Here is a 24,587-nt window from a genome sequence, read left to right on the forward strand (position 1 = left end):
CCCTAAGCCCACCCTTCATTCTGCCCTGCCTGGCTCCGACAGCCCTCCTGTCGTCCGGTGCTGCTCTCTGGCTCCTTCCTGACTGTGATGTGTCTCTTCATGGCACTGTGTGTACAGAAGATGCTCAATAAATATGGTTTGTCCCCTCCTGTCCCTTTTCTAAGCAAGTTCTGCCTTCCCTATATGTCCACTGGACTCTTACTGTACCTTATCTGACCTCAACTTACCGCTTCCTAAAGACACCAAAGGGCTAAAAGCACACCTCTCTGAGACTCCATATCTATCCCAAATGTAGAGTGACTCCTCATGCTCTCCTCTCCCCTCTGCCCCTGGGGTTTTTTCTAAGCTCCCAGGAAAGTGATTCGCAGGCTTGGTGGGTAAGAGGGACGGGTGCACACCTTGTACTGTGGCACATTGTAATCTAGCATCCAGCCATGCCCAGTGCACACGACATCTGCTCGACACAATTCCTGCCTATTCCCAAAACGGCCTCTCATAACCAGTGAGCCAGGACAGAATACAGAAATGTGTCCAACAGGGAATCTGTTTTAGCTCCAGCTCTGACTCTTATATGCTCAGTGTCACAGTCACAGACTGAGCTGTGGTGCTCTGAGTGCAATGAGACTCAGACGTGGGATATACTCATCTCGTGTACAAAAGGGCATGGGTGACACACACTCTACAGAGGCTGCAAGGCTCGGGTCCTCCTCCTCCACACCCCACCACCCCAGCCCGCCAGCCCCCTCCACTCACCGCACTGCTGCAGGGGATGTCCTTGACCTTGAGCCAGGCTAGGTCCAGCGTGCCCTCACCCCGGTAGCAGGACTGCAGCCGCTCCTTAATGCGGTCATTGATCTGCTTCAAGATGAAGATGCACAGGGCCGACTCGTCCAGGGATTTCATCTTACGCTTCTGGCCCTTGGAGAAGACAGTAAAGAGCAGGTCATCGTCTGGACGGACCCCGAGGGTCCGGCCGAGCACGGCCCCAGCTTTGGACAGGTAGGCGGCCTGCAGCAGGCGGTACTCCACCCCGCTGCGCTCACAGCCAATGGGCACCTCCACGTAGGAATTGAAGGCCGTGTCCTCTTTGCACAGCCTCACGAGCTTGGACGTGTAGACCTGCTCCTTGGTGGTGGAGCCTGGGGGAGACACCATCTCAGGCTGAAGGGTTAGAAAGTAGACAAAGTTACCACTGCTGAAACCATAGACGTAATAGATATCAAAGTCAGGGATGACGGTGAAGGTGTCCGAAGGGATCTTAATCATCGAGGCCACAAACTCGTCATGGAAGACATAAGCGAACATGCCATCCGCCTCCGAGTTCTTGGTCAGCTTCCGGCTGGAGATGGTAGGAAAGTACTCGGGCTTCCCGTCCACCGCCGTGGCAATGAAGAGCTTGTCATCCAGGTTGCTGTAGGAAACGATCACTCCAAAGACTGAGCCGCTCTCATTGACGCCCGACAGGTAGTGCTCCTTCTTGTGGAAGGGCTCCCCCAGCTTAAAGAGGTCTTCTAGCCGCAGCAGCTTGCAGATGCCCTGGTACAGGCTCCCGCACGCAATCAGCCTGTTCTCCTTGTAGTCTATGAGGAGCATCTTGTTGACGTTATTGGTGGTGGTCAGGGGCTCACTGCAGGTCTGGACAAGGCGGGGCGGGTAACACTTGGGGTTGTCCTCATCTGGCCCTGTCTGGTGGGTCACCAAGACCTTCAGGTCACTGGAGAGCTTGTAAATCCGGTTGACGGCCCCCAAGTAAATGTGTCCTGTCCTCTCGTCCACCACCAGGTGATTGAAGCCCTCGGTAGGCTCCCCTCGGAAAGTGACGAAAGACCGCTTCTGGGACTGTGGGGACGGCTGCCGGGACAGCAGCGTGGAGGAGCCCATCCCCACCATGAGGAGGTGGGACAGCAGGCAGGTCCAGTTCCAAGGCATGGCTTTCATTGCAGAGATGGGTCCTGGCGGCAGAGCAGCACTCGGGCACGGCTGTCCCCTCGGAGGGCCAGGACTCAGGAGTGCGGTCTCCCCTGCAGGAGAAAGGAAAGACTGTGACTGACACTGGGTAACAAGGGCAGCGTCTCCATTTCGCCCCACTGCTTGTCTGGCTGGACTCTCAAAGAGCTCTGCACACACTGAACAGAGCTGCACTGGGGGGGCGGGGCACGGGGGACACTGGGAGGCGCTGGCGGCCGGCTGAGCCCACCCTCACCATGGCTTGTGACACAGTCAGAGCTGGGGAGGCAGCCACCCCAGGAGTGACATGTCAACAGTAATAGTAGTGATGATAATAATGATAATGTTAATAATAATAGTAATGAGGATCAACAGCCACTGTCCGAGTGCCTGAATTTGTGTCCGACACTGTCCAACACCTTCCGGAGACCATCTCCTGTTCTCTTAGCCAAGCTTTCAGTGCTGGGCTTCTTTCACCTGCCCACCAGACTCCTACCCGCCCTTCCCTGTGCCTGCGAGGCTGACCTGTACGGACCGTACATCAGCCTGGTCAGGTGCCACCAGCAGGTAGCAGGAGCTGAAGACTGGAGGGAGGCGGAGAGGGCGGGAGGACAGGAGGCGGGGTGACTCCCTCCGAAGTTCTCTCCAGCAGGCCTCTGCGCACAGCCTCTCTGGCTCCAGGACCTGTGAACCACCTCCTGCCAGCCCCCATCTGGCCCTAGAGGTGGTAGCCAGGGCCGCGCTGTTATGCCCCCCCAAACTGCACTGCCTCTTAAGGAACCACACATTTTTGAAGAATCCCTTTACTAACCTTTGCTCAATGCACCAAATTTGTGTATGCTACCCATTGCCCGCTAGGACCCTGACTCACAGACCTTGAAAGTACATACTATTTTTTATCGTCATTTTACAGCTAAGGAACGAGGGCTTAGGGAAGTTATTATACGTAACTTGCACACCTAAAAGAGGTAGAGGTGGCTTCAAACCCGACAGGTATAAGTTTCCTCCTTAACTGCTGACCCATTTCCATCTCCCCCGGCCTTGTGCGATGGGGCCGTACCTTGGTTCCTGCTGCACGCAGCACAAGAGTGAAAGCTGAACCCCCGGCCATTACAGCTGCCACCTCTGTCTGTTCCTCTTGTGGGGGAGGCTTTTCCTCTGCTGGACGGTGTGGTGAGGCCAAATTAAAAACCCATGTCCTCAACCCCTTCACACTGAGGCAGCAAACAGGTCCCCTGGGTACACTGCCCGGCTCTGAGCCCTAATGTCATTTTAATGAGGCAGATGTTGGCTGTCTCCCATAGTGGGTGGGACCTCCTCTGAGAGATTTTCATTAAGGGGAGAGAAAAAATGCTTTACAAAATGGTCAAGCAAATAAATATATAAATAACTCCCTCCAGTGCAAAATTGCTTCCCGTCCTAAGGGTCTCCTTGGTTTCCATTCAAGATGCTTTCTGTGTGTGCCTCCAGTGGACAGCTTCGTAGTTTTTCCAGTTTGGGAGAAATCGGGGTAGGAATTGCCAACATCTTATTTGGGGGCATCTCCACTCTGGGGAGTCTCTCTCCTTCACTCCCAAACCCCTCAGAAATGAGGACTAAGCAAAGGTAGGCCACAAAGCCATAGAAATCTCCCCAGCAGGGAGAGATTACTAGGTTAGACAGAAGCCAAGAGCAGAAGGAAGAAAACAAAATAAAGACTTTACATTGTCAGCCAAAATCCTGATGAAAAACACAGGTCTTGTGGAATAAATATCAGAAGAGGAAGGGTGGCAGATGGAGCACCTCACCACCAACAGCAGTCCTAGAAGCCAACAGCCTTCAGTCACTCACCTCTGTGACAAATGTTTGCTCAGAACACACACAAAACATTCAAGGCGCTGCAGGACCCAGGGACTGAGTCCTCAAAGAACTTGTAGTGTCAGGTGGATCCCACCAGAACCCAAGTCATTGCACACAGTGGAAAGTCGGGTGCCGTACAATAGAGGAACAGAGACGTCTGACTTGCGGTAAGGAAGCAAGGAGCAGGCTTCAGGAGGCTGTGCGGAGGGGGTTTGGGGCTGGGCAGTCAACTTGGAGAGGACAGGCACCACTGGAAGGGAAAGGCCTTCCTGGAGAGGGTCCGCACGGCAAAAGCACGGGCATATCGAAGCAGGAAGAGTGTGTCTGGGAACACAGTCCGTGAAGGAATCAGTGGAAGATAAGACTGGAAAGAGAGAGGCGGAGGCTCGTCAGGACGTCACTGGGAGGCTGAGACCAAAACGCACCGTGTTGAGGGAAGAAATGTGCAAAGACCCCAGAGAGGAGCCCCCAGCTTTCTTCCTACTCAGCCTCCGCCTCTGCCGAAGGGGAGCATGGAGCGGGGGTCTGAGAGCTCCTTGAGGGCAGGGCAGGTCTGTCTTGCTCTTGTGCATCCACCACGCCAGGACTCTGCCCAGCATACAGTGGAGGCGCCACAGCTATTTCCTGACTGGCAGAGAGGGGCTGGAAGTGAAGAGCAATATTTGTGGACCGTTTACTACACCCCGGGTCCCATGCAAACACTTTCACGTAGATTGCCGCACGCAACTATCACAGCTGTCCTCTGGAGTCAGGACTGTCTCACCCAGTTTTCAGGTAAAGAAACTTCAGCTATTCAAGGACACTGGCTAATATGTGGCAGAATTGGGATTGAAACCCAGGTTTGTCTCTGTGCAAAGCCAGAAATTCCAGAGCCCAGAATATAGAACACTTGGAAGCCCTTTTGAATTCACCCAAACACACAAATCTCAAGACATCACCTCCCAGTATCAGGAGGAAACCAAAGCCCCTCTCAGCCACAGGGCATAAGCGGGCAGATAACACCTGCCAGGTGGGTACTATTACTTACCTCTAAAAGTGTTAATGACTAAAGGTGCCTGGCACGAGGGCTCTGCCTGGCCCAGAGGAAGTGCCTGTTAATGATAGTTGGCGGTGGTGTCCTTGTTGGCAAGATTGAAATAGGACTCGGATTATGATAATGAGGTGGGACCTAGTGGTATGTGTCAACAGGAGTGATGAGAAGTCAGGATGGTTCATCTGCAATTGCCTGTGCAAATCCAAATATCAGAGAAGAATCTGGAAGTTTTTGATCTGAAAGAGATAATCCAGCTCAATGATTCCCAATCCCTGATTTTAGAGACAAGGAACTTGAAATCCAGAGAGGTGGAATGCAATTGTAGGAGGTCACACAGTGAATTAAAGACACGATGACGGTACGCTGGGGTCTCTTGCTCCCTGGCCCGCACTCTTTCCACCACCCCGGCCTCTGTTCTGACTTTGTCTGAAGTCACCAGCATCTGTCCGCAGCCTTTGTCTGAGAGGGTTTGCTCTCTGGGCACCATATGCTCTGCTGGCTAACATGGCTCTGGAAATGTCTCTGCCAACAACCAAATTCCAGCAGGGCTGGTAATCCCCATTCCAGACAGGCAGGTGCGGGTCGGGGCTCCGCCACCAACCCTTCTGGAGGGAACTGTCTGCAGTCCCTGTGTCGGAGCCTGCCACGCGCTGGGGAAGTGTGCCTACCCCACGGCCCGCCTTCCTGTGCACATGCCAGACCCACAGCCAGCCAGCAGTGCCTCAGCCTGCAAGAGGGGAGACGAGGAAGCCTGTAATTATGAATTTACTGAGCAGGAAGGTGCCATGGCTCATTCTCCATCTTCTGTTAGGCACTGAAATGAGACACAGTTATGCATCTCAAACACTCATCATCCTCATGTGGGGACGGTGAAATTACTGCGCCCAGAGAGGACGGGGACCCACAGAAACAATAACGTGTGATGGGAATAACCTGCCTCTCATTTATGCACCACGAGAGGGACTGATTAGAAAACAAATAAGAGAGAAATGGGAGAAAAAGGGGGAAAACAAGGGTGTGGGCTCCAGCTGGCCTCACCAAAGACCCCACCAGGCACCACCCCAAGGGTGACCCAGTGGCCACCCTCCCCCCTAGCTTGGGACCCCAGGTAGGCAGAGCTGCCAGTCCCCTGTCCCCCATGCCCAGGGCTGCCTAAGGCTGCTCCAATCTGCCAAAGCTGGAGCTTCGTGGGGTTTTCCTCCCAAGACATCAACCCTTGTAAGCAGGAACCCCAACCTAGGAAACCCCACCCCAATTGCAGACCCTACCAACCATTTCACTCTCAAGTCACCATTTAGCTGGTTTCAAAATAAAGTTCTAGAGGTAACTATCCGCCCAATTCTAACTCTTAAAGGCAAGGAATGGGACCAAGTCACCCCCAAGATCACCCTGAAGGATTCACTGTAGGGTGGACAAAAGGCAGGAGAACAGAAAGGCCCTGAACCAAACCCAAACACACTGCAGTTTTTCCTTCTTTGAAATCAGATTTTAATTCCGAGTCCTCTCAGGAGAGGTGGGACTCATTTTTAGAAGCTGATCATCATTTTGATTAAAGAAATTGGGGCTGCCTTTGTTTTACGCAGCAAGTTTTAAAGAGCTCAAACTAATTTCCATGAAATAGCACCATCCTCTTAGATTCCTGAGTGGTAGAGAAGAAAGTTATTACAGAATATTTTAAAATAGCAATTACCTCACAAATTACTTTAGAGTTTACAAAGTATTTTCACAGATATTAGCTTGTTCTGATTTTATTGCTCATAACAATTCTATTAGGCAGATGAGGTGTTTGTAAGTATACTCCCTTTACAGCTAGGGAAACTGAGGCACGAGTGGGTATGGGTCTTGGCTGAGGTCACACCCAGTCACACTGGGACTTGGAGAGCTCTTCAGGTCTCATTTAGTTATTCACAGTATGGCTCCTAACCCTCTGGACAGAGTACTGGTCCTCAGACCTTTTGGTATAGGGTAATACGATTTTCAAAAAAAATGTATTCTAGCATGGTGTTTCAGAATTCAAGTCACAACCCATCATGAATTAGGTGAGTCACACATGCTTTTTTTAATGAAATAAAATATTTTAAAAATTAGTGTGTCAGGTAGAAAAAATAAGCACAGTTTAGTGAGACTTTTGTTTCATCCAATATATTGATATATATATGTATTGAGAGTGATGTAAATGCATTCTTTACTGTTGGTCACTGGGACGGTTTTTATTTGTCAACTTGGCTGGGCCACAATGCCCAGATATGTGGTCAAACATTATTCTGGATGTTTCTGTGAGGGTGTTTTTGGATAAGGTTAACAATGAAATCACTGGACTTTGAGGAAAGCAGAGTGCCCTCCACAATGTGGGTGGGCCTCGTCCAATCAGTTGAAGGCCTGGATAGGACAAAAGATGGACCTCCCCTGAGCAAGAGGGCAGTGCCCTAGCAGACGGCCTCCAGACTTGGACTGCAACACTGGCGCTTCTCCGAGTTCCCCGTCTACTAGCCTACCCTACAGATTTTGGACTTGGCACCTCCATAATCATGTGAGCCAATTCCTTAAATCTTTCTCTCTCTCTCTCCCTCCCTCCATACACACACACACACACACACACACACACACACATATTTATATATATATATATGTATGCCCTATTGGTTCTGTTTTCTCTGAAGAACCCTGGCTAATACACTAATGGTCAAAAACTTTTGAAAGACACTATTAAAGGTAGTGCACATCTGCTGTATTTGCTATTGTTCATTTATCCTCTGGGGATCTCCCACTTCCCCCCTCTCAACCCAAAACCTTCCAGTGGAATTGGCTCCACCTCTGGTTCAAACACCCGGGCCTTCATCAAGCCACACAGAGCCGGGGTGGGAGATCACTGCAATTGGTTCAGGGACAAGTAACGGGTTGAATCAGATCTCAGAGAAGCAGCAGGCTTTGGACGGGAATGCCGGGGGAGAAAGTTCTAGCTCTTCCCCCAGATGTGATGTTGGAGAGGCACAGGGCTGAGAAGTGCTGGTGCCACCTCGTAACCACAGGGGTGGGAGGTGGAGAGAGGAGCCTGGGAGAACGAAGCCAAAGCACTGCAGAGACCAGAACTAAGCCAAAGGGTGGAGGGTCCTGGGTCCCAGGTCCAGGTGACATCATATAAATGTCTGAAGCATATGCATTGAAGCCAGCTCTATGCCTTTACTTTCCAGGTACAAGAGCCAAAAGAATTTCCCCTTTTGTGGAAACCAGTTTGGGTTTAGTTTTCTGGCACTTGTTAATGAGAGATTCCTAACCATACACAGAAAAATCCAAGAGCACCATAGCGGTGGGGAAGGGACGGGTAAATTCACACTTAACGGGGACGATGCACGTGTATCTCGGGGATGCGCACACTTATAACTTTGACTCAAATGGTACAAAAGCAATTTATGTAACCAAAACGTTTGTACCCCCGTAATATTCTGAGATAATTTTTTTAAAAACAAAGTACAATAGTGTTTCTCACCACATTCTGTCTAATAGACTATTCTTCCGTGGGATGAAGTGGGAAGTTAAAGAGATTTCTGTGCCCTGCTGCCCACAGAGATGAACTATGCTTTTACAAACAGTGAGGCATTCTCCCAGCTGGGGTTTGGGGGTGTGCACGTGTGTGCACGCGTGTGCGCCGACTTTCATGATCAAATACAGTGCTCCCCTATCTGCCCAGCATTTGCCGTGAGAGCTGCGTCGGCCTCTTGGGTAGCCTCCACCTGTTTATGCCTGTGTCTGAGTTAGACCCACTCTTCAGAGGAGGAACCAGTGCCACCTAGTCTCACATTTTACAAACTCTGTTATAATTGTCCCTTTTTGCTGCCTCCCTTAAGAATACAAGCTCCTTGAGGACCAGGATCACGTTTCACCACTCTGCTCTCCAGTTGCAAGCCCAGAGCCTGGCACACACTGGGTATGTAGGAGATGTTTGGGAGCACACGAATGAAGGAGTGAATGAATGAGCACCCCACAGCAAAGGGCATGAGATGGCAGCTGGGATCGCTCCTGGCTGCAGTACAGAGTCAATCTTGGTGCTGAGCCAACCAGCTCAAGCAGGAACCACGCTAAAAAAGCTGGTTTTGCCCTGTTCTAATCCAGGGCTTATAAATACTTAACATACTCAATTTTATCCTTATAAAACATGAGTTTAAATGCATCAGAGAAACTGCATCTTTCATACATGATTTACAGTGAGGCCGGTGGGTCTGCCCACTGGAATATCATAGCAAGTCACCTGTGTCTGCAATTGGCCTTGGGGACTCACAGCTCCACTCAGCAAAGTCAATCCACGTGGACCCTGCTGAGCAGAAGGAGCTGAGCCTGAAAACAACATTGCGGGAAGGAAAACTTAGATGACGCGGGAGACACGAGTTGCTGGAAGTCAGCTTGCAAGTTCATTCAACCAGCCACTGCAGACTGAGCACACACCACGTGAGGCGCTCTGAGCTGGGTGCAAAGGGTGCAGATGCTCCAAAGCAGAAAACAGTGTCCTTGCTCTCCAGTGGCTGAGGGGCTCCAGAGGACCCTCTAGCTGTCCCACCAGCAAGCTCTGCAGAACCACCTCCCACACCCTACCAGAAACAGTAACTTCATCATCTCCCTTAGTCCTTCCTGCAATGTTGTGCAATAGGTACCTTCATCTCTATCGGGCAGGTAAGTCAGGGGGCAGGCAGTTAACTCTCCATCAAAAATAATTGCTTCCCCATGCATGAGGCTATTGGAGTGAGGTTGTTGGTGAGAGGTGGCCACCAGCTACGGACGACATTTCCCAGCCTCTGCATTTCTGCCTGGTATCCAGTGTGACCATGTGGATGGTGAGAGTGTCATGGCGACCTTTCCGTGCCAAAGTGGGGAAGAAATAAGTGTGTCTTCTCTTCCTTTCGCCACCCAGCTGGATAACAAGGACTCTGAGGCCCTATGGGATGGTGGAGCCTTGGGATAGAAGGATCCACCCACCAGCCAGGAATATCCACATAGGACCAGAAAGAAAACATCACTGTGATGAAGCTCTGAAGCTGCCAATGTGTGTGTTACCAGTGGCATCACCCTACCTGACAGGCAGGTACACAGTGAGCACACTGCATCTCAGAGCTGGGATTCAAACCTCAGGCTGAGCCTCGAGGTCTCTGTTCTTTGCAGTGTATTGGGCTTCTGACCCCCGGGAAGGCCCTTGCTAGATGTCAGCAGCCAGGCCCACTCTTTCCCAAAGCCGGATTGCAGATCACCAAGCCCTGAGAGAGAGGAGACAACCACGCTAACGTTTATGGGATAGAAGAAACTTCCACGGTTCTCAGCGGCCAGGGAGGCAGTGTGTGTGCAGCTGAGGGCAGTGAGGGGATTTGGGGACAACTCCAGGCCTTCTTATACTACTTTAGCCAAGAAACACTCGTTGATCCAAATTAGCAAAATGGACACAGGCCTTTTTTAGGTTTCTACTCCAATCTGTAATCTATGCATTCAGAATAACACCTTCAGTAAGTAATTGGCATTTTTTCCTGTCTGCATTTTTGATTTTTAAACTCTTGGTCTCTAGAAGTGGGAGCCAGGAATTGTTATTTTATGTCTTTTTCTGGGAGATTATATTTACATGCTACATCTATGGTCCAATGATGCATCTGGCTGCATTCCGGTGCCTGTGATGGCCATCCCCGTGTGCTTGTCCACCTCATTCCAGCCACGTCCTGGCCTTCACTGCCACCCCTCCCCTGTGTCGCTGTCCCAGAAATGAGTGCCACATTCATGAAAAGAAAACAGCCAGAGAGTACGGCTGTCCCAGCGCAACCTATCACTACCACTAGGGGGAAAAATCAAGTCAAAGCGACTGTCTTCCCAAGAGAAGGTCACCGCAGTGGCTCTGGGCAGTCACAGGTGCATGTGGGGCCTGAGCAGGGTCAGCTCAACCGGAGTCCAGCCTGCGTCTGGGTGCCACGGTCCAGCCGCCTCCCTCACTCATGCTTCTCTTCTTCTGAACAATGGGAAGCATGAAATTGGGGGTGAGGGAAGGGCCGGAGGAGGGTGGAAAGGACAGGGAGGAGGGGGGCACTGGGGAGCCAGGAATGGACTTAGAGTCCCGGTGCCTCCAGGCAACCAGCCCCGGTCCCAGGGAAATTCAGCACCAAGCTCAGCTACATGGGGCTTCCTTAATCCTCACTTCCCGGTTTATTAAAGGGGATGCGGAAAAGCGATTACCATGGACAGAGCCTTTGGACCGGGCCTGGGAGAAGCCTGGCAGGAGGGTGAGTCTGTGAGCCACTCCATTCAGAGATTAGGTCCCAGCTGGACCTCTGAAGCCCCTATCTACGGTTTCCACGCCCTCCCTCCTGCCCCTTCCCCAGGCCTCCCGTCCCTGCCCTGGAGGGCGCTCTCCCAGGGTGCAGGACTACCTTTCCCGGGCCAAGTCTGGCACTCCCAGCAGAGCGGAGCAGGAGCTTCAGCTGAAGCCCAGGCAGCCCAAGATGAAACTCTTTATTATTGCCCGGAGGCAGCCTTGATATTCCAGGCACTGCGCCTCTGAGCGGGGGAGTCGCTAGGCAATGACTCTCTTTACTCCAAGCCTGGCTGGGAGGCTTTAAAAACACAACACTCTCAATAGAAGCCTGGGATAGGGAGAACAGAGTCCTAAACTTCTTTCCAGAGTCTCATTTAAAGAAACAGGCTGGCCAGGAGTTTGGGGTCAGATGCCCCAGCTGGAGCTGGCATTGAGACCTGCTCTGCAAAATGGCACAGTGTGGCATCAAGGTGGCCGTCATCTCCCACCCCAGCCCATGAGGAACGCCCTGTCCATGGTCTGTCCAGGGCGCTGGCTCCCAGGCTTCAAAGGACCCCCACTGGCCTCTGGGTTTGCAGAAATGAAGGGATACCTTTGCTGTCACTTTTGCTGCCCCAAGACCTGGGTAGACATTTGGGTCACAGAGAAGGGGCCTTCACTCCTTGTGTCCTCTAGGGAACTCTAGCAGGACAGCTGGCTGCAGGGTCAGCAGGAGAAACACCCCCACCTGCCCTAGGGGTTCATTTACACCCCTCAACAAGTTGATTCTGCCAGTGTGATCGGACCCACTTCATTCCCTATCCTTAGCAAGGAAAAAAAAAGCCACGGAAACTCCCTTCCTCAGACTGCTGGTGAGATCTCCAACTAGACTTTTCCAACTGAAAAAAAAGTCAGTCGCTTTGGAAACGATAGTAAATGCGGGGTTTGGGGAAAACCAAGCTGAAAGTCCAGCTGTCAGGTCCTTGGGCCTTGGCATCTCTTTAGTTACCACACCCGACAGGCATGGCTGCCCCCCACGCCCCTGCCAACGCTGCCCCCAGCGGCCCAGACCTGCTCTCCAGCCCGGCCACCAGCCTTCCAGCCCCACGGAGCCTTCCCCCAAGGAAGCCTGTGATCCCACCAAACAGTGGCTCCTCAGGGCCCACTCCGCCGAGTGACAGCACTTCTGCCCCGTCCGACGCCCATGGGAGCGCTCTCACCCCAGGGCCCCCTCGCCCTGCTACTCCCTCCCTTTCTTTTCCAATTCCAGGGAAAATCAGGAAGTGAACAGTTGTCTCCCTTGCTGGTCTATATTCATGCAATTAGTGCTATTTAATTCCATGATGAGCCAAAGCTCATAAAATACAAAACGTATTTCAGCTGTGTGCTGCAAATCTTGGCAGAAATCTCCGCTGCAGCCGGAAGCCAAACAGAGCTATATTTGCTCCTTAAAAAAAAAAATTCACAATGACTGCAACAAAGTTTTAGGGGCAGACGCTACTACCTGGAAATACACAAGGGTGTAGCAGAATTGGGGATTTTATATCTTAAGGTTTGGAAATAATCTCCATTACCAGGACAACACTAGCTTTTAAAAATATTTAGTATTAATCAAGTCACGCCAGCATACTATGTCGGCCCAACCCTCCTTACTCCCAAGAACTGACATGTGCCCTAAGGGTTTGGGTCCCCAGCCACCAAGTCATCCCGCCTCTGCCACGTGCTGGGCACATGCTGTGAGTGAAAAGGCCGCAAAGACAAGTGCGGTTTCTGACAATGATTCCAAATTAACTAACATCCCCATCTCCCAACTTCTTTCCCCTGCGTATCCCACTGTGACGAGACCTCCCCCATTTCTGTATTTATGCCAGCAACACATGAGGCAAGGAGCAGGGAGTCTTGTCCCCATCCTGCCACCATCTCACGAAGGCACAGAAGTGTGAAGCCCCTTGGAGCCCATTCTCCCGGGTGCCCATCACCACAAAGCAGCAGCAGATGCGTCCTCAAGTCAGACTCTGCCCCCAAATCAATGCCACACCCTCTTGCCAGCACTCCTGACATGACTGGTTCCCCCTCATGGCACCCCTGTGAATCAGCTGTGCCCTCTTCCTTTCCCAGGTGACAAGAAGACAGATGGAAGCATGTTGGTGGAGGGCCCAGGACAGGCCAGGCCTAGGAGGGATTAAAGCTGGATGCTGCTGACACCCCTTTCGGGACCTGCTCAGAAGCTGTGTCCTGGGGCAGGAGAGGCCAGGAGGGGGACCGAGGTGCAGTAGAGGCGCAAATCCACTGTGAGACCCAGGAGGCCATTAAGCCCACTCTGTGTGTTGGCTCCGTGGACAGAGCATGCTCCAAGCAGAGAGGAAGGTGCTGCCAGCCGCTGCTGCCCTCCTGCTCTCACGCAGCCCAAAGCTCCACCACACAACGACCCCTCCACCTCCGACTGGAACTCTTTGCCTTCTATAAACTCCTTCCTATGCAACAAGCCACTCACGACTCCAAACATGTACAACCGTCCCTACTCAGCCCGTTAGGATTATTGTCCAGATGGACACACTGAGGCTCAGAGGATTTCATTACCTTGCTCAAAGTCACGCTCTTCCCCTGCCTGCTTCGGTCTGCTGTTAACCCAGTACTTCCCTCTAAACTCCAAGGCCTCCCAGCAGAGTCATCACTGGAGAGTGTACATCAAAAGTGGAAGGAGAGAACGGTCTAGAAGGCTGCATGCCAAGTGCACAGTGGTTCACTGGGAGGAGAGGAAGGCCCTCTAGCCTGTTAGCGTATAAAAACTATTCCGGACTGGCGTCAGCGTGAGGGGCCTTGAGAGTTTGCACATGATGGAGCTCAAGGAGGTGGCACAACTGGGTAGGTTCTGGGTGGCCACGGGATGGGATGAGAAGGCCAAGCAGAGGCAGGGAAGGTGGCCCACATACATGTGCATGTCTGTTCAACAGCACTCATTAGGCTTCCCAGGTGCCACGTCATCTAGAACCTGCATTCTGGGAGTGCGGCAATGAAGAGGGACAGCAAGCTTTTTGATCTCATGGAGCTTGTATTTAACAGGGAGGAAAAAGACAACAAATAAGAAAAATAACTATTTTCAGATAGTGCTAAGAAAATGAAAAAAAAGAAAGGCCGTTTGCTACAGAGTAACTGTTGTAGGCAGTGGGTTCTGGAGCGGGAGCAGCCAGCAGAGGTACCTCTGAGATGATGCTTGCAGGGGGACAGAACAGCCAGGGGAGCCAGTCACACAAAGATCGGGGAAGAGAGCATTCTAGGCCAAAGGAGAAGCCGTGCAAAGTCCCTGAGGACAGAGCAGACACGGAAAGGAAGAGGCAGAGGGCTGAGGGGCTGGGCACATGCAGTGAGCGTGGCAGTGTGGGCGGTGGCCTCGGAGAGGGAAGGGGCGCTTGCCAAAGGACACATCTCAACTGGCAGGGGAGGCCATGAAAGGCTTTAAGCAAGGGCATGCCATGGTCAGGCTCAGCGCCGCAAGCTCAGCCTGGCTGCTGTGTGGAGAAGGGTTTGGGGGGAACAGGAGACCTGAGGGAGATCAGTGAAGGGAGGCGGTGACCTGGTGCAGGTGACAGCGGTGGAAAGAGAGGACGGAAACCAGCAGGCTTACAGAGAACTAAGCTGTGTGCTCTACATAAGGCATCTCATTTAAATGCTCCCAAGGGGATGCTAACATCGTCCTCGTTTTCTGGAGGAGGAGCTGATTCTCAGTGACTAATACGAAGTGAGGAAGGCCCCTCGGTGATGAGAGCCCCCTCACTGGGATTGGCCCTCAGTAGATGCCGGGTTTGCACGGAGAGCCCTTAGCTGGAAGAAGATGACACCAATTAAAATACATTACTTGGGAACCTAGAATTGTATGTGCTTACTTTTTGTGAAAGAAGGACTATCACAGCAAAACTTCCATTTTACTAAAGGGAAATGGCAAATGCTTATAAAGCATAGGGCAATTTGTAAACTTCATAAATTTCCAACCAAAATTAATCATATTATAGCGGTGAAAAGGGCAAGGAGTAAACAGCTTTGGTCACAGACTTCTTAGTGAGGACCCCGCTCTTCACTGAAGCCACAGACAGCATCCTCGGCACCCTGTTATGTGAACTCGTGAAGGCCCAAGGCCAGTCTGAAGGAAATTAGACTGAAATCGAAGGACTCAGACTAAGGGCAAGACTTTTTTTTTTATATTTAAACTTTAAAGAATTTTGGTAAAATATATATACCATAAAACTCACCATTCTAACTATCTTTAAGTGCACAGTTGAGCGGTATTGAGTACATGCACGCTGCTGTGCGGCCATCACCGCCCTCCGCCTCCAGGGCTCTGTGCATCTTCTCAGACTGCAGAACCCCGTGCCCAGCAAACGCCGACCCCCCAGCCCTCCAGCCCCGGCCACCGCTCTCCACTTTCCACGTCTAGGGATCAAACTGGTCTAGGAACCACACACGAGTGGACTCGCGCGGCATCTATCCCCTTATTCCTGGTTTATTTCGCTAGGCACAATGCCCTCCAGGTTCATTCACCCGGTCACATGTGGGCAAGGGGGGTTTTAATAAACACCCATTCTGGGGTGGGGTGTCTAAAACCTTCCGAATTTTAAGTAACTCCTGCTCACAGTTGTCATTTCGTCAGTACAGGTGAGAATGCGAAGAACTAGAGAAAATGTGTGGATAAATGCCTGTCAAAGCTTATTGAGTGAAAACATGTCCCTTTCACCCGTCTGCACCTCCATACTCACAGTTATAATAATATAGTGCTGAGAAGGACATAGGTCCCTCCCCATGCTCTGCCCTTGAAAGCGGACCCTATCAAGCAAGTTTAGGGAAAACTGCATCACCCTCCCGGGGAGCCGTGATGCACATTAGCTTGTCAGAAGTCCTGAGAGGAGCTTTGATAAGGAAACCCACTCGAGGTTTGTAACCCAGGGTTTCTCAAACTTGTTTGACTGAGGAACCCTTTTATGCCTTAACATCTATTATTATGTCCAGGAGCACTATTCCACAGTACACACTTTGGGAAACACTGGTATGTTTTTTTTTTTCTTTGTTTTGTTTTTTTTCCACTCTTCAAAGCACTTTGACATCTATTTCCTCACTTTCTTCTATAAAAAAATCCCGTCAAGCAGATTGAGACATTTAAGGTAATTTGTTTCACTCAGTGAAACAAAAACCAAAGCTTTGAAGATTTAGGTCTGGAAAGAAAATCTCTAGGTGAGGAGAAGCAACTGTAACAGTGGGGTAGATTCTGTCCTTGATTGTCCCTTTCTGCTGTAGGCTCATTCATGTCACACGCTGAGCCCACCATCGCCACGGCCACCATGGACACACAGCTTCCCCCCCAAGCTCCCCGCAGACGCCTGCCTGCTGGGACGGCCCCTTCTGGTCCTCTTAGCATAGCTGATCGTGAGAAGTCAGACAGGGAAACAAAATAAACGTAGAGAAAGGAAGAAGGATAAAGTGAGTCTATCTGGACAAAGCATAGGTTTCTGTTTCAGCCGATCCTAGTTCACTCTCAGACTCGAAGGCCCTGTCAATCCTCACGCCCAAAGAGCCGATTCCACTCTGAAGGGCCCTGACTGACGTCTCGCGTCCTCGCTGCCTGTCGTGCGGGTGTTTCTGGCGCCCGTGTTGGGGCTGCTGTTTTCTGGGGATAAAGATTCTTCTGTCCTGGCCTGTGGGGCGAGGCCGTGCTTGTGAGGGTTGGGCATGGGTGAACACTCATGGCGTCAGTCATCCCGGTAAGAGGTGGCTCCCCAAGCAGGTCACGAGGACGGACGGCACACCTTCACAGGGAGCAGAGGGAACCCCCATCCCTCCCTGGGCCACAGTCTTTATGCCTAAACTTTAGGGGTCTTGAGGATTGGCTAGGAGTCCAAGGTGGACATTGGTCATGGTAGCACAATGGTTGGTAAATAGGGGCCTCTTCAAGGGTGACACTGATGAAGTGAAATAAACCATACCTTGGAAATCCCATTGACCTGTTATAGTCACTGTCTCTGTTTATTTTCCTTTTTTTACCCACAGGCCCTTGGTAAAGTCCTGTTAAATGTCCAGCCTAGTCTCAACTGTGCTATTAGAAATTAATGGATAGTTGTAAATCCAAATTTAGGATGAGGATTATCAGGAAGCTGCATCCCATTTTTTGGAGCCAACGTGGCCAAAGCTTCAGTTATTGGCAGGAGACACTGAAATCTTTAGACAAGAGCTGAGGTGCAGGATCACAGCACCCCTCCTCAAGTGGAAGTTCTTGCTCCATCACCAAGCCTAGGGTCTGAGTTTTATTCTACTCAGCAAGGCAATAATTCCCTACTGAGCAAGCCTTGCCAGCCCCCTCTCAGAAGCTACCCTACCAGCTACACGACAGCCTCCCCAGTTGCTAGACACTTCAGGCAGGAATTGCCACCTCCATTGAGCAGATGAGGCAACTGAGGCTCAGAGAAGTTAAATGCCTTTCCCAAGGTCACAGAGATTTTCCCAGGAATCTACAGTGAGTAAGGGAAGGACAGTGTGGCAAGGTGTCAAACAGCTGCAAAAATAAATAAATAAATAAATAAATAGGAGAGAAATGAAGCCATCTCCAGTGAACGATGAACAAGCTTCAGTCCGCAGTGAAAAATCAATGAGGCAAATGCTCAGCCTGTGAAAATCAATGAGGCAACCGACCAATGACCTGTATTCCCACCTGAATGGACACCCCACCACATTATAATCATATTTATATTTGCCCAAACCCACTCCCCATCCCACTTGCCAGCATAATGTCCGGGTACCAGACTCAACCTCCACCTGATCCAATCTGAGCAGCATCTTCAAACAGCCCTAAGAGGTAGCTGACAGAGCCTGCACACAGAGGCTTGAGAAAGGAGCCCCTGGAACAAGGAGATAAGGTGACCTTCTGAAAGTTAATTTAGCAACAATCAAGACGTCCGTGTGGAAGCACCAGATATCTGCAGAAACCACCTTACAAGGGCAAGGTGTTCCCGAATCCCCACTGGAAGAGCAGCCCAATCAGGGTGACAAGGTTTCTTTCTCCAGATGAGAACATAACTTAAGAAGGCTGTAATCTAAACAGTCTCAATAAAGGTGTCAGCCAGCTCTGGGTAGTCAACCTGGAGAACAGAGCAAACAGCAAGAAGGGCTTGGTTTTGAATCTCCTGCCCACCAGGGAGAGAGCTGCGGTGTTGTGCTCACCAGGGCACTGAACTTGGAGGAAGGACAGCGGGTGGACAACCTTGTTCTCAGGGACATCCAGCCTCCTGGTCCCCCCCGTGAGGCAGCCAACTCCCCAGGGCAGCTTCTTGCTGGAATATTCCCAGCTGTATGCAGGAGTTGGCCCTCTGTACACGGCCACACCTCAGAACACCTCAGAAGGGGGACAGCTGTGATTAGAAGAAGCCTCAACCCACAATTGTGAGTGGGCTAAGCCAGTCTTGGTGGTCTCCTTCCTCTGCTGGCGTTTAGGAGCAGCCAGGCCACCCAAACCCAGCCAATGGCACTGAAGGGGAAGCCTGCTGGGGACTTCAGGAAAATACTTTTGCTATTCTCTAAAAGAGGCACATGTGAGAAGCATCCCCTTCCTTTCCTGTCCACCCGCTCACAGTGCCTGGAGCTGTGGCAGACTTCTTGTGCCCATGAGGGAGACATCGCTGATGTGCCCACAGTAACTGAGCAGAGAGGAGGACAGGGCCAGGAGCATGTCCTGCGCCAGTCCTGCAGCCACCCAGCCCAGGGTCCTCTTGTGTGAGACCACCACTCACTTACAGATCACACTGTCATCGGGTCCTACCAGCAGCTGAAAGCATCTCACTGACTCACCCAGTATAGCTACAGACGTGCTGGCCAGATGCCCACCATGAACACCATGAGCGGCGTCTAGGAGACCAGCCTCCATGTGTCACTCACTGGGTAAGAGCAGACCCCAACAGTGAATACGATTTTACCTTAAATATCACCCTCCCAGGGACCAGAGTGAGCTAGTCCTGAGACCCTGTGCATCTCTGGGTACAGGGGTGAAGCCAGCCCTGGTCCATGATAACCCCACCCTGGGAGGCCCTACCTGGCAGCCATTGATGGCCTCCCATTGCCCTTTAGTGTCATCTTGTGGGATGGCAGTCGAAGGGAATATCAGAAAACACATGGTCCCTTCCCATGCCCACGCCACCTCACGCCTTCTCAATCACCTCTCTGCTCTGTTTCCTTGTCTTCACATGGGCTATACCTTTCTTACCTACCTCATGATGTTTTTGAGAGAATGAAATTAAATCAATATGAAAAATAGAAAGTGACATATAAATCACAGAGTTTGAGATATGAAGGCTGTATTGGAAATCATCTCAACTTCCTGTGTGTAAGAATCCCCAGGAGAGCTTTTTATAAAACTCAGACATCAGGACCCTGCCCCTGGCTCGGGTATAAAGGGTCCAGGGTAGACATCAGCATTTTTTAAAATCTTCCCAAATGGATATTCTGATATGCAACCAGAGTGGATGAGAACCCCTGAAAGCCGAGTCCCGGCACGTGCAGCCGGGGAAGCAGCGCGGGGAAGTGAGGAGACTGTTCAAAGTCCCATATCTGCCGGCAACAGAGCCAGAGCACCAGGGGCCTGGTCTCCTGAGTCCCAGTCTAGATGTCTTCCCATCATGCCTCAGTGCCAACTGCAGGCTATTTGGGGCATCATTACTGACAGACAGACAGAGGGAGGGCAAGAGGAAGGAATTACAAAGGGCCATGAGGAAACTTGTAGGGGTGATGGATATGTTCATTACCTGGATTATAATTATGGTTTTTCAGGTGTATACACATGTCAAAACTCATTAAATTGTATACTTTAAATATGCAGTTTATGGTATATCAATTATATCCAGATAAAACTTTATTTTAAAAGTAGACCTTAAAAGAACCAACAGAATGGGAAAACATATCTGCAAAGTAAATATCTGATACGAGTATAATATCCAAAATATATAAAGAATTTCTACAACTCAACAAAAACCAAAACCTCAAACAACCCAATTTAAAAATGAGCAATTGATGTGAACAGACATTTCTCCAAAGAAGAGATATAAATGGCCAATACCCACATGAAAAGATGCTCACCATGATTAGCCATGGGGGAAACGCAAATCAAAACACAATGAGATGCCATTTAACATCCACTCAAATGGCTGTAGTCTAGAAAAAGAAAATAACAAGTATTAGAGAAGATGTGGAGAAACTGGGACCCTTGATTATTGCTCATGAGAATGTAAAGTGGTTCAGCCATTGTGGAAAACTATTCGTCAGTTTCTTGAAAAGCTAAACAAAGAATAATCACATGACCAAGATTTAAAGATTTAAAACAGGAACTCAGATATTCATACACCAGTGTTCATTGCAGCCAACGTTTAGGAGCCACAAGGCAGAAATAACCCAAGTGTCCATCAACAGATGAATGAACAGAAAAAAGGTGGCTATCCTTACAATGGAAAATTATTCTGCCATAAAAAGGAATAACGTTTTGGTACATGCTACAACACGGATGAATCTTAAGAACATTATGCAAAGTGAAATAAGCCAGACATAAAAGGACAAACATTGTATGATTCCACTTATCTGAAATATCTAGAATAGGCAAATTCAGGCATAGAAAGTGGATCAGCGGTTACCAGGAGCTGGGAGGAGGAGAGATTGGGGAGTTTTTATTAACGGCTACAAAGTTTCAGTTGGGGAAGCCCACAAAGTCCTGGAGATGGCTGGCAGTGATGCTTGTACAGCACCGTGAATGTAATTAATGCCACGGCATTGTACACTTAAAGTGGCAAATTTTTTTTATATTTTAACACATAAAAAATTTTTTAAATTAGACACACTGTAGTTCTCTGCCATCCGACTTTCACAATAACCCTCTGTATTTGTAAGCATGTTACAGATTCATTAATAACAAGGAGAATGTTCGTGAGGGTAGAATGTGCTAAGCACTCTACATGAATTACTTTATTTCTCATAACAGTCTACAAGGAAGCTACTATAATATTAGAGCCTTATTTTACAGATGAGGAAACTGAGTCAAGAGAGAAGAAACCTGTGTAAGGCCACAAAACTAGTACCTAACAGAGCAATGTTTCTCACCTGGGAACTTGCTAGAAATGTAAATTCTTAGACCCCACCCCAGACTTGTGAACCCTGTGTTTAGCCAAGGCCACCAGGGGACTGTGAAGCACATTCCGCCGTGACAGAGCCAAGACGGAGTTCAGATGAGGGCCTGAACTTTCAGTGCCGAGACAAGCAGCAGTGGTTCCCCAATCTGACTGTGCGTTGGAACCACCTGAGTGGTTTGCACCTGGAGCCCACCGTGAGTGGGCTGATGAGGCAGGGCTCGGGCAGGGCTCAGTAATTCGCATTCCTCACGAGCTCCCAGGTGACACTGCTGGCCCGGGGACCACACTTTGAAAACCACTGACATGCAGAATCTCATTATTATGTCCATTTTACACATGCCGAAACTCAAAATCAGAGGTCACGAATGCTAGAACCACAGAAGGAGTTACCCGCTGGGCCTAGGGCCTGAGTCCACTGCCCTTCCCACTGCAGAATAAACCCCTCCCCCCAGGGATCGCGATGTTTCCATGTGCCAACTTCGTGGCACCTCCCTCAAAGCCGAGAAATGTCTGAAGGCATAAAAGACATTTTTGCACATTCCAACGAACTGGCAGTGGAGTGATCTGAAAAAATAACACATTTCCGCCCAAGAAATCTGGTAAAAAGATGGAAAAGGGATGGAATGGTGATGACTAGAGCCCAGTCCAGGGGTCAGGATGATGGGTACAAACGTGTGGGTAGAGTGGGGAGGAACTAGTATATGGGCCACTTTTTCTTCATTCTTGTGAAATCAGTTACCTCTTATCAAAGTGAAAGGAAATTTTCTTTCCTGCATTGTTCAAAATAATATGATGTCATATTGTCCTCTGTGCATACTACATTGTCTATCACATGTCCTGTTACAGTCACCTCTCAATGTTCTATACATCTCCAGATTCTCCTCTTTCCAAACCATTGTGACACCCTCCTACTCAAGAATCTTCAATGGCTCCCTATTGCCTACAGACTTAACCTCCAATCTAAGACCTCCATCGCCTGACTGTCATGATTTCCACTCCAACAAAACTATCTCCACTGTCCATATGCACCCTGTGCTGTCCTGCTTTCATGCCTTCACCAGCTGCTCCCTCTCCCTCTCCTCCTCCTTTCTTCCCTAGCTCTACACTTATAAATTTGACCTTGGACAAATTATTTATTCCCTCCAGGCCTCAGTTTCTTCAGCCATAAAATGGGGAGACAGTCAGATCTGCCTTCTAGGTGGTAAGGAATAAACAGGGCAATCTACAGAACTGGTCACCACCACCACAAACACATTCTAACTTCCAAGCCAAAGGGATTTCTCTCCTTCCCTTAATTTCTAAAACAACATACTGTGTACAAGGATGGGTCTTTATCACTTTCTACTTTGCTTTTGCCTTAATGTTTACACCTGTATTCCCTCTGCTGCCAAATCGGCCCTACTGAGGAGAGGACATGCCTCTTACTTGTCGTGTCATGCACAGTACTCATTCCTGAGTAAGCACCCACTCGGAGTCGGAAGAACAAATGATCAGGATTGTGCGACCTTCAGCTGCATCCGAGAGCAGCCCTTACAGCTCTCTGAGCCCCCCACCCCCTCCGTAGGCAGCCACACCCTTGGACGTAAATTCCGGATGGGTGCAAAGCCCCCAACATGAAAGGAGTTCACTTGTCTCCAGACACCCCCCGTGCAAAGGGTTCCCCCAAATCCACAGAGGCCGGCCTCAGCACAGTTTCCCATCCCAAAGCATCTTCCAATAATTCAAAGATTCCCTTCCACATCAAGAGTCCCTTGTGCTTACTTAAAACAAAAAACCTTGGCTCTACAAGAAAACCATTTTTCTCTAGTTGATGCTCTGGGCCTCTGTTCTCCTGCTCTGCGAGTCTATGAAGCTGCAGCTGCCCTGCCCACCTCGGGGAGTTCTGACCCGGGGCAGGCCCAGAATGCCCCACGCTCCCTTCCCCACCTGCTGGGGAAGGCCAGCGTCTACCCTTCCTCTGCTCCCCGCCTGCCTTGGAGCTGTCGCCCCGCACCACCCCGGCTCCTTGAGCCAGGCCACCTCATCCCCTCATCCTGGGACCCAAGAACTCTGGGTAGGGCCCGCTTCCCACAGAACCAGCCCCCTGTGGGGCTGCTGTGTAGGACAGAATAAGCATTTATTTTGTTTTTTAGCAACTCACTAGACAACAGAGATTGAGAGACAGTCCTCCAGGGGCTGGGAGCTGAAGAAAGGGAGGCTGGGAAATAAAATGGCTGCTTTGTGACAACTCCCTGGGCCAACCCTACTTAGACGAAAAGGCCAGCAGAGAGGAAGCCACGGCCTGACATGTGTGTAGGGGTGAAGAGGAGGGGGGAGCAGGAACCCATACTGAAATGGACAACTGCCCAGCATAAATGAAGAGGGGATAAAACACTTCTTGGCTGGAACAGGGATACCTGGTGAGAAATCCAGCAGCAGTTCCAGGTCCTCCCTGACCCTGAGCCAGAGCCCCCCAGCGAACCCGCCACAGGGCCACCACCCCTCCTACCCCCGCCATCACACTCACTCCTCTCTGTGGCAGCCCCTGTAAAAGAGGAGCGACTTCCAAGCGAGAGAAGGGGGACCTGGGGTTCCTCCCGCCCCAGCCTTCCCTACCCTGGTGTCTACACCTAGTGCAGCGGTTAAGAGCCTGGCTCCAAAGGACATATCCGTGGAGACTTACCCAGGAGTGTGTGCATGTGCACCGAGACCGCGGTGGTGCCAGCGGGTGAGGACAGAGTCTCCAGACAGAGCCGCCAGGAGCTGGCGCAAATCGACGGGCACTGCGCTGGCCCCTGAAGTCTTTTAACTTAGTGGTCTCCAAAGTAAGAGATATGGAAAGAAAATACTGGAACTTCTATTTAAATATATTTATGTCTCAAAAGAGTGAAAGATAATGGCTCTACTAATATTCAATGCACAGCATGTCACCCTCACAGGTTTGGTGTGTCCTGCAGGTGCCTTGAGGGCAGAGGACACCAGGATGCCAAGGGGCCGGCACACGGCCCTCAGTCCTTAGTCTGCCATCAGCGTTTTGCAAGCCTTTGCAGTATATCTGTGCCAATTAAGGGGATTTGTGATTTATTGCATTATTTCATTTAAACAATCCTGTAGTTTTTAAAATGGACAAGTGGCTTTAAGAGATTTCTATAAGGAGAGTGTGGATAGAAAAAAAATAAATAATGCAGGCACCAGTAATCAGTAAGGAAATGAAGTGATCCTTCAATTCCTAGTACAAGCTCTTTCTCATCCACATTACGGGCCACAAGATCAACTAATCAGACCAGAAATCACCACCCTCTCCAAGAAAAAAAAATCAAAATTATTAGGAAGACCATTTTGACATCTGGATTTCTGTTCACCGTGATTGGTGCTGAGCCTC

At 50.2% G+C, this 24,587-nt stretch overlaps 1 protein-coding gene across 2 annotated transcripts in view; it reads right to left on the reverse strand.

Moving 5' to 3' along the window:
- Positions 1-2,023, reverse strand: part of PLXNA4 (plexin A4) — a 346,342-nt gene extending 344,319 nt beyond the window's left edge. For both annotated transcript variants that reach the window (XM_069461824.1, XM_069461825.1), the window contains exon 1: positions 754-2,023. In XM_069461824.1, the coding sequence (XP_069317925.1) occupies positions 754-1,938 (1,185 nt within the window). In that variant the 5' untranslated portion in view covers positions 1,939-2,023. The remainder of the gene's footprint in view (positions 1-753) is intronic.
- Between the last annotated feature and the right edge of the window lie 22,564 nt (positions 2,024-24,587).

Source organism: Eulemur rufifrons, chromosome 29 (genome assembly GCF_041146395.1).
Source record: "Eulemur rufifrons isolate Redbay chromosome 29, OSU_ERuf_1, whole genome shotgun sequence".
Taxonomy (NCBI): Eukaryota; Metazoa; Chordata; class Mammalia; order Primates; family Lemuridae; genus Eulemur; species Eulemur rufifrons.